This window comes from Colias croceus, chromosome 11 (assembly GCF_905220415.1).
Source record: "Colias croceus chromosome 11, ilColCroc2.1".
Taxonomy (NCBI): domain Eukaryota; kingdom Metazoa; phylum Arthropoda; class Insecta; order Lepidoptera; family Pieridae; genus Colias; species Colias croceus.
Genome location: NC_059547.1, coordinates 3,795,766 through 3,807,022, shown reverse-complemented (window position 1 = coordinate 3,807,022; position 11,257 = coordinate 3,795,766). Strand labels below are relative to the sequence as shown.

General features: G+C 37.2%; 1 protein-coding gene across 1 annotated transcript; it reads left to right on the top strand.

Annotated features, from left to right (window-relative positions):
- On the top strand, positions 1-1,047 carry LOC123695657. The gene has a single exon (XM_045641564.1). The coding sequence runs from the start codon at positions 1-3 to the stop codon at positions 1,045-1,047; it is 1,047 nt and encodes a 348-aa protein (XP_045497520.1).
- The last annotated feature ends 10,210 nt before the right edge of the window (positions 1,048-11,257 follow it).

Sequence of the window (11,257 nt, the reverse complement as noted above, 5' to 3'; positions counted from 1 at the left end):
ATGGGCCCTGATCCACCCGATCCCCCTAAGCCCCCTGACGTCCAGGAAAGAAGCATGGAATTGGACATCTCTCAGAATAAGAGGCAAAGGTGTCCGTCACCTGAGTCTACAGATGAATCCCCAATTAAACGCTTTGTTCCATCAGATCCCATTTTACCTTCTGTTAATCCATCTATATTTGTTGATCCTATTTTAAATAATCCTTTAAGATATAGTGGTGATGAAGTTGGACCATACATTGTCCACGTATCTCGCGTAGAAAACGATTCTTCTGCTGGCCTGTCCATCCGTCCTATCAAATTTGGATCTTTCTTGTATAGACAAAAAGTACCTAATATTTTAAGAGACGGAGTAAAATCTGTTGGCCGTAATAGAATATCAGTTGAGTTTGCATCAGCTGAGGATGCTAATAATTTTTTATATTTACCTGCTTTGGCCGAAGCTAAATTTAAGGCATTCATTCCTACCTATCACATCACCCGCATGGGTATTGTAAAAGGTATACCTGTAGAATGGACCATGGATGATTTGGTGGAGTGTGCAGAATTCCCTAACAGGCACGGTCGCATACTTAAAGCACGTAGACTTAATAAAAAATCTAGCCTTGATGGGATTACAACTTGGGTCCCGTCCCAAACAGTGGTACTTACTTTCTTGGGCCAAGTAATGCCATCAAAAATCTACTGTAGGTACACTTCTCTCCCCGTAGAAATTTATCACTACCCAACCATCCAGTGCCACAAGTGCTGTCGCTTTGGGCACATCCGAGACCAGTGCCGCTCAAAAGAGAGGTGCTACAAATGTACACAAAACCACTCGGGTGACTCCTGTCCCATTCAAGAATCTCAAGCACTATGTGTCCACTGCAATGGCACTCACTTTGCCATTGACAAAAATTGCCCGGAACACAGCCGGCAAAAGTCAATTAAACTTTTGATGGCCACAGAAGGTATCTCATTCGAGGAAGCCTCTAAGCTAACCCCTCCAGTGTACAGACCGTTTTCGGAAACAGCCAGTTTCGTTTTTGCGCCCAGATCACAACAATGAAATAAATGAAATGAAATGAAATGAAATGAAATGAAATGAAATGAAATGAAATAAATTTATTTGTCCATTTTATGTTTTACAATTAGAGTACGACAGTGGATCCCAAACTAAGTGAAATACTTGTGTCTTGGGACCCTGAGTTGCGCTTCTTGGTTATATACATATGTTATGGACAGTAGAGATTTAACAAGTAGGTAAATAATCTAATGTAATGGAAGTTAATACAATTAATAAAAAAAATAAAAGAAAAACACAAAGTACATTATTTTGCGGTTTGCAGCACGCGTGTTCGTGATAATGTGTGTGTGTGTGTGTGTGTGTGTGTTTGCGTGTGTGTGTGAGAGTGTGTGTGAGTGAGTATGTGTCATTGTTTGTGAGTGAAGGCATGTGTGTTAGCTCAGTGGTCCTTTAAGTAATTGTTCGGTTTCTTCAAAAGATAGCGTTTGTAACCATTTCTTTATGACTTTCTTGCATGTGTAGTTCGATAGTAGTGTTATGTTACAATGTTTGTTGACACTATTGTATATCCGAGGAAATAAAAATTTTGGACATCGTTTAGCTAAAAGGGAGGATGCACGAGGACATGGCAGTGAGAATGTGCGCCTTGAGGTAAGTTTTTTAAAGTCCTTTCTTATTTTTAAGGTTCTGTGAGTAGTTAACACAGCCTTGAGAACGAAGAGCTGCCTGACCCTTAGGACTGCGAACTCGCTATACAGGTCAGCTGTTGGGAAGCGGAAGGGTTTTCTCAGCATCACCTTTATGACGGCTCTTTGCGCTCTCTCCACAGTGATGAAGTTAGTTATTCCGGCGCCCCCCCAAACAGATATGCCATATTGTAGAATAGATTGACAGAGCGCGTGAAATACGGAGGTGAGAATTGGAAGAGGAGTACAATCTCGCAGTTTTTTCATTACATAAATGAGTTTTCTTGTTCGCGAAGACAATGTTTCTATGTGGGATTTGAAAGATAAGTTTTCGTCCAGTGTGATTCCGAGATATCTTATTGTTTTTACACGTTCCACTGTAGTACAGTTTTGGTCGCAATTGGTTAATTCAGGATTATTGCACGTATGAAATTTAACTTGGAGATTTTGATTAGGTTTCGATGCCTGTGTTTTGGAGAAAGCAATTAATTTAGTTTTTTTTATATTTAAAGTTAAGAGATTTCTATCAAGAGCTTTAGCTAAAGTTTGGAGTCCAGATTCTGCGAGTTTGTACACCTCATCCCATCCGGTAGAATGGAATATAATGGCTGTGTCGTCTGCATAGGATATTATTTGAGCACTATTTAGGGGTAAGTTTACTATTTCGTTTATGTACAGGGTAAATAAGGTGGGACCGAGTATGCTGCCCTGCGGTACGCCAAATTTAATTGGTAAGACCTCACTCGCTATCCCGTCTATTTTTACGTATTGTTTGCGGTCAATCACCTGTTTTTCCCACCCCTTCTATGAAACAATCCAATAGTGTTCGTCAAACTCGTCCTCTTAATAAAACTTCATACAAAAAGACCTATTCTATACCCCCTCGCACTCATGCACCACTAGGTAAAACGTATGATGTAGCTGCACACCGCCAAATAACTCAGGAATTACCTTCTACCCAACCGAATGGTTGTGCCTTATATCAGAACCCAGATCCCCCTGTTGTACTGAGCTCTAATGTTGAGCTTTATGTTTCAGCATTAGAAACTTTTCTGAAAAAAACAGATACATTACCGACCAACGTTGCCCATAGATTAATAAATCTTCTCTCTCTATTTAACAATGGCCCTCACCATCCTTCAGTGGAATGCTCAAAGCATTCGTCCGAAATGTCATGAAGTACTTGACCTTATTTCAACCCACAACCCTATAGCTTTTGCCATCTCGGAGACATGGCTAGTTCCCGGAAGTCACTTTCGGATTCCTGGCTTTTTCTGTCTGCGAGATGACAGAGCCGATGGGTATGCTGGAACAGCACTTTTACTTAAACATTGTTTAAATTTCTCTCGTATTCTATTACCTATGCATGATCAACGTATTAACGCTGTTGCTGCGAGATGCAATAATGTCTCTATTATTTCTGTCTACATTTCTCATCCTCATCCTTCTATTATACCTGATCTTTCACTTATACTTTCCTCCGTACCGTCTCCTCTTTTAGTATTGGGCGATTTTAATGCTCAGCACACTTCTTGGGGATCTTCTGTTTGCAATACATTTGGGCACCTGCTAATGGATCTGCTTGATGACCTTGACCTCTGTGTAATTAACGATGGATCTCCCACTAGGAGAGTCTTTCCTAATCAGAGTCTCTCCTCTGTAGTCGATCTATGTATTTGTTCTTCCTCCTTGGCTCCATCCCTCACCAATTTAACTCTTTCTAGTACTCACGGTAGCGACCATTTTCCTCTTCTTTCTTCTCTTTCCCAGTCTGTTATCCCATTGACTTCCCCTTTTCCACCCTTACTCATGTATAGACTTTGTAAAGCAAACTGGCAGGATTATGCTACTGGTCTTGACAATCTCGTTGAGTCCCTTCCTTCTGTTTCTCTTGATAATAATCTATGTACTTATTCTGACTTTGTGGATTGTATTAAAAACGCAGCTGCGAATAACGTCCCTCTTAAGTCTGTTTCTAACTCTGGTTCTCGCAAAATCTCTCCGCCATGGTGGGACGATGAATGCTCAGCTTCTGTCAACTCAAGGAGAGAGGCCGAAATTCAGTATAATGCTTCCATGTCCGTTGACAATTTTATATATTATAAAAGAATAGCCGCGCGTACCAAACTTTTTCTTAAAAATAAAAAGAAAGCAGGCTGGCAAACATTTTGCGAGAGTCTATCGCCTAGAACACCTGCAACAGTTATTTGGAAGAACATACGCAAATTTCGTGGCTCTCTTTCTTGTAACGACATAGACTCCAATGACTCCTCAGTGTGGCTTGAGGAGTTCGCTGATAAGTTCTCCCCTCCCTTTGTTCCTTCTTTAGATTCTTTCCCTATGGCCACTGGTCCGCTCGTCTCGTCTCATGATAACAACATGGAAGCCATATTCTCCCTGGAAGAGCTAAATGTAACCCTCAGCGGCCTCTTAGACTCTTCTCCCGGATTAGATGGCATTCCTTATTCTTTCATACGCCAATCCGGTCCCATAACCAAACAGTACTTTTTAAACTTAGTAAATTTCTTTTATGAATTCGGTTACATCCCTGACTCTTGGAAATCACATCTCATAATTCCTTTACTAAAACCAGGCAAACAAGCCTCTAGTGCCGACTCCTATCGACCAATCGCTCTTTCTTCGTGTCTGTCTAAGATAGCCGAACACATGGTTAAAAATAGACTTGAGTGGCTTGTAGAAAATAGGGGACTGTTATCCAGGTCTCAATTTGGATTTAGAAAGGGTATGAGTGTACTGGATTGTTTGGGCATTTTATCCACAGACATTCGATCGGCCTTTGAAAGAAAACAGTATTTGGTAGGCGTCTTTTTAGATATAGCGTCAGCCTACGATAGCGTACTTCTTCCGTTACTCAGAAACAAATTGTTACAGCTGAGTATCCCAGTGAGGATGATACGATTTATCTGCAATCTTTTAATGTCAAGATCCATTCAAGTGCGCCATAACTCTCATATTTCTTCCACTAGGCTTACCTGGAAGGGGCTCCCTCAAGGATCGGTATTAAGTCCTCTCCTATATGCGATCTACACTTTCAACTTGGATACGACAGTCACATCTTTCTGTGACATACTTCAATATGCAGACGACATCACCCTATTTGCTCATTCCCATGACATGGATGAAATCACCTCGCGCCTTAATTCAGCTTTGTCGTATCTTCGTGATTGGCTATCAGAGCATGGTATGTCTGTGTCTGTACCAAAATGTTGCGTTGTAGTTTTCACTAAAAAGCGTCACATTCCCGCACCAACCCTAATACTTGGCGATGAACCAATTCCAGTCACCAATAAAGTTAAGTATTTAGGCGTTATATTAGATTCTAGGTTATCGGGTTCCCCTCATGTTAACTACATCAGTCAAAAATGCGAAAAAGGGATTAATATATTACGTTCTCTGGCAGGAGTGTGGTGGGGGGCCCACCCATACTGTCAGAAACTTATTTATAATGCCGTGGTGCGTAGTCACTTAGACTATGCGTCTTTCATACTCGATCCATGTAATAAGACGGCACTAAATAAACTAGACAAAGTGCAATCTCGTTGTCTGCGCTTGATTACCGGAGCAATGAAATCTACCCCGATTAACGCCCTGCAGGTTGAGTGTGTTGACCCTCCCCTAGCCCTTCGCAGGCAGTATCTTTGTGATAAATATTTTTTTAAATCTATCTATAACTCTTCCCATATCCTTTGGCCCAAGCTCCATAATCTCCTTCAAATCTCCACTAGTCAAAATCTCCGTCCCTCTGCTAATTTTTCTTGTTTACTGAAAAGCTTCATAAGATTCTCCCGTCTGCCTGATCCTACTGTTCAGTTTGAACTATACCCTCTCTTCTCCGTTAACATCCAGTCCCTTACGTACAATCCACCTATACTTTTAAATTGTGGCATAACTAAACACACAATTAATGCAAATGCTACATTTAATGAAATTGTAGCCAATAAATGGCCCAATTGGCACCTCTTTTTTACCGATGCCTCGAAAATGTCCGATATTTCATGTGTGGGAGTCGCTGTTTGGTACCCTCAATCCAGCATTATTCTCCAGTTAAAGTGCCCCCCTTTATCTACTATTTACACTGGTGAAGCTACAGGCATTCTCGAAGCCCTCACTTTCATTAGCTCTCACAACCTTGATAAAGCTGTTATATTTTCTGACTCATTAAGCTGCCTCCAGGCTCTCCTATCTAATCCCTTTCGATCCAGATCATGTCACCCCTTGATCTTAAGAATACGTGTGGTTCTTTTAAATTGCCTCAATAAGGGTCTCCACGTTCAAATAACTTACATACCAGGTCATATTGGTATAGGGGGTAACGAGATGGCTGACTCTTTGGCTAAGTCTGCTACGCAAGTGGGTTGCAATACTCACTTTAGTAATTACAGTCAAGACCTTGTTCCACTATCAAAATCACGTCTAGATAGGAAGTGGTTGAATCTTTGGCAAGAGTCCAGCCGCACGAAAGGTAAATTTTATTGGGACATTCAGCCTACTATTCCACACAAACCGTGGTTTTTCCGCTTTCGCAAATTCGACAAACCAGTAACATCCACTATCTGTCGGCTGCGCTTCGGCCATGCGTGTACTCCTGTCCATCTGGCGAAAATCAGAGTACGTGACCATTCTATTTGTGAGTGTGGATTAGATGAAGGTACTACTGACCACCTGTTCTTTGAATGTACCAAGCTCCGTTCTTCATTACTGGATGTCCTCCCTCCTGAAATCCCTCGTCCCACAAATTTTAAATGTCTGTTGTCCTTAGTGCCTTCCAAATTTGTTGAAATACTATCTAAATTTATTTCCTATAATAAACTAAAGTATTAACCCCTTATTATATTTATAAATCATATTAGTGTATCCTGTAGTTAGTAATATAAAAGGGCTGATAGACGTACGAACTTTAAAGTCGCGGTTTTAAAGTTCGCGTACTTACTCGGCTCGCGGCGGTGACAGACGTGCGAGCCAAGGCGGGCTTCGAGTAAAATTTCAAACATGTTGGATCGTCAACGAACTTACTCGACGGTTTTTAAGTACGCGTACTTGGGGTGACACACGAGCGAAAAAGGTCGTCGAGCCACAAGTTCGCGTACTTACTCGTACGTCTGTCACCCCTTTAATAGAACCTGTATTGTCTTATGTGTTTGTTCTAGCCGCTCCAAGTTGATCAAAATTTCTGCATTTTCCCACTCAGTTCCAAATGTTAAATGTCACAGCCGTATAAGTCTAACTGACTGAAATTTGAGTCCTGTCTCTCCCATATACACTGGACATTGGCGAAGTCCCTTTTTATTGGGTGAAGCCATTATTTAAGAGAAGAAGAAGAAGAAGTGAATGTGGCCACTGTCCAGTGTAACCGAGCCATGTTGCATTTGGTGAAATATTAATGCATCGCTAGTACCAGGGCACATTTGTATCAACATGTATGTTGTGTGTTTGTTGGCCTCCCAGAAGCATTCACTCGGATTAATAAACGGCCATATTCAACGCTGCCTACATTGAACATGATATTTTATGTAATATGTACTCCTAAAAGTCAATTAAGTAGTTCGATGACTGCCAATATGAGTATAGAACTTTATTACGTGTCAACTTAGCGTGTCAATTAATTACATCAAGATAACTGTTCCTCTGAATTATTGCTAGCAAAAGACTTACAATTTATTACATACGAATCAATTAAATGGTAATCAATATCTTCGCCATCCACAAAATCGATGAACATTATGTGCATCTTATCTTTCAATGCGATTAAATGCCTTATGTCTCAGCATCAAAATATGACATTATTTTACCCCTAAAATATCTACACTCAAACACACGCTGTTAAAGGAAGTAAAGCATGCGTCGGTCGTTGTTAAATTTTCATTCACTTCATAACGACGTAGAAATGTTGATACGGGCGGGAAATTACATTTCTAGCCTTTGTGTTTAAAGCTTTGTGCCGCGTTTTCTATATAAAATATAATGGACCTTGGTAAAGTTTAAAGGACGTTGGGCGATAGTTGAAGCGTAAATACAGAATACTTTTTAGGTGCCAGAATTGTGCTTTAAAATATTTTAAATGCATTGAGTTTAGAAAAGAGCAAAGGGAAACCAGTTAGGGAATATTATGCGCGGACATTGAGTTAATATGTACTACGTATAGTACATATTATTAACTCAATTTGCGCGGATTGATTTTTACTTTGCAATTTTTTAACGAGAATTAAACGCTAAGTGCTATTAGCTTTTAGCCTATTAGGTCTTGGTGATAATTGATTTAAAGTAGTGATATTTTAGTTAAATTATATTACAGGATATCAGTTGCGATAGACTTGATTCATTTAATAAGTATACGTATCATTTCCGTAACAGTTTGTTACTCATGGTGCTACGAGCATAAATTGAACTATACGTTAATCGTGTTTGGTTATTACTTGTTATTACCCAGTATTATATTATCTGTATCACCACATTGCCAGAATTTTGATTCAAGTTGATGAAATGTAATTAAAACAAATTAAATTCCATTTAAAACGTAAATATTGCGGTACAAATTCGTTGCAATTTTTTTAAAGTTTCTTTCATGCGCTACCCATTTAACCAATCTGAACAAATGAATTAAGCTTAACGAGGACTACATTTTGAAACTGCGTTATTTTTAAGCCAATTAATTGCATAAAGCTTCATATTCATTTAATATTTAATCACGAAACATTAATGGGATCGTATTTAAAAGAGTCCGATCTCGGTATTTTATTTACAAATTTTATACAGAGGCTTATCCGAGCCTGTTGGGGACAACTCAGCTGTTGCATACAACGTGAAAGTTTAAAACGGTTTAAAAAGGTAATTGATATTCCCAAAGGGAACGCTTCGACAGGCAATTTTAAAACACAAACACCACTTTGGGATATTGATGAAATTCTAAAATGTTGAACGCTTTAAAGCAGAGTACTTAAATAATAAATTAAATTAAATTGGTTTTTGCGGGAAGCAATTTAAAGGTTTGATAATGAAGGTGGATTTCTTGATGGATTTGTAATTTCTCTTAAAGATTTTTGAATATGAAAGTATCTATCAAAAATGTGATATTGGAACAATTCAGTATCACCTATAATGATTAATTAATAAGTTTACTATATTTTATACCACAGATATAAATATAACACATACTTTAAGTTGTAAAACGTTATCTCTCACTTATTTGTGTTAACAAATCAGCAAAACAGCGGTAAATACGTTGAAATAATCTTGTGTACACTTCACTAAATTCTCCATTCCACCAAATGTCGGGGAGCCTAATGATTATCCGTCTGTTCGCAGCCTAATAATGTTTGCCGGCGAAATGTCGGCATAATGCTCCTGCCGACATAGCCCGAGAGATAACGAATCGAGGATGACAGGACAATACGTTACGAAGGTAATTGTAGTAATGCAGATAAAAGATAAATGAATATAGATATAGAGCTTAATAAAGGTATAAGTATTGTAATAGGTTCGTATCATAGCAAATAAAGAAAATTATTTAGATAACTACGGTACGGTATTATTTTAATTTCAAGGAATAAGTAATAAAATTCAAAAGAGATGTATTATTTTAAACTTGACAGTAAGAAGGTTAAGGAGTTCTTAGGTAAGTAGGCGAAATTATGCAAGAATTAATATTATCTCAACTTCTTTTAGAAAAATGTTTAAATTATAGTCACATATTATTGTGAACCTATAGCAATTCCATCTCTATTTTACCCCTGTTTATTAAAAATCTCCATATTACTGTAATCCACCGCATTGCTGTACCTAATCGTGTTCATTTTTATGTTTTAACTGTATCATTAAGAACTTATTTACTTATGAAATTACTAATTAATAAGAAAATAAGCAACTAGCTCTTGGTCTACTTCAGCATACTTAGACTACATTCGACTGGCAATCGCGTCGTTTCGTACCAAAGTTTCACCTCAGATTTGTAAATGTATTTTGATGTTGTTTATTTAATATTCATGTATTTCATTTCATTTTTTGGCATGTTTAATATGATTGATAGAGACGGTATAGTCGAAATCTTTTCATTTTGCGACTGAATGGCTATGAAATGGTTTTCAAATGTAATGTAGGGCTTTATGCTTTAGTATATCTGATTTATGAATACTATTCCATATAGTAACGATGTAATTGGATTCTGAATATATATTTTTTTACGTTTGGACTTTACGACATTTAATTAAATTAAATCAATTTATGACAAAATAGTGTACGTAAATAATTATTGATTTTTAGTGTGCCTGAATAATAGTAATTTTAAATATTTATGACTCTATTGAAATGAAATGAAAAACTATTTGTCATTATGATATTGATCGACATTCTTTTGTTTACTTTACAGCGGGCGCTAATGAAACCGGTTCGGTTTTATCGGCGAAACTGACCAATATAAAACCAACCTAGGAAAAAAATAAAGAGTACCTACATAAATTTCATTTATCATAAGTTATAATTTTAATTAATTTTGCTGAAAAGCACTATTGAAATATAATTGTACAACAATAGATATTTTGAAATAAAACGTAGAGAAACATTGGTATCTAATTAATTTTATTAATTTATTTCCCCTAATTACGGAGAAGATGATTTTATATGGATGTGTAATTAATTTAATTTTTAATTAACACCTCTGAGTACTGTTAATATTAATTACATCAGAAGCTCTCCACCTTTTAATTTCCTTTGTTGCATGTAACTCTCAGATTACTATTACCGACATTTTAATTCTTTCTTAATTAAATGAAATGTTTTGAAGTATTGCGTTAATTAAAATTATAATTATTAATTGAGTCAATTTTAAATACCGTACATACGTATTTACCACTGCGCAGTACTTACGTAGTAAGGCTAGTACTTCCGTTCGCAGTATTTACGTAGGTAGGTACTTTAGTGAAAATTTGTACAAAACTGAACATCTAAAAGTAATGGTGAGCACTAGAATTATTTTACATATTTAAATAAACCTACAGTCAAAATTAATATCATACAATTAACACTAATTGATATTATATTGACCTATAAATCTCCTGTACTTATTTGTTATTGATACTTCTTAACTATGGTATAGTTTAGAAGTTTTTCCATTTTTTACCATGGAAAACTTGATTCTGGAATGAAAATATTAACCAACAAAATTCAGAATAATTTGACGTTGTAGTTAGTAGACAGAATGAGTACAAGCTAATTTCCATCAAATTTTGACAACGCGTTATTTTCACTAGCGCCTACATGGCCATATATGACTGTACATCATATTTTGAAGACCTAATTTCAGAATTACTAAATTATTAATAAAACCGAACCTTAATATTATATGCAAACACCAAACGTGCAGAGAAATGTTAGAACTGAGTCTGTAGGTATATGTTTGTGGTCTTTATACCTTACATTAGATACCTTAATTTATAGTATAGTTAGTATACTAGCGTATCCACGCAGCTTTTTTTGGTTTACTTGATGCTGTACAACACATGTCTAGATAACAAACTATGGTCAGCAAATAAAATGACGAGGTAACTTGCATT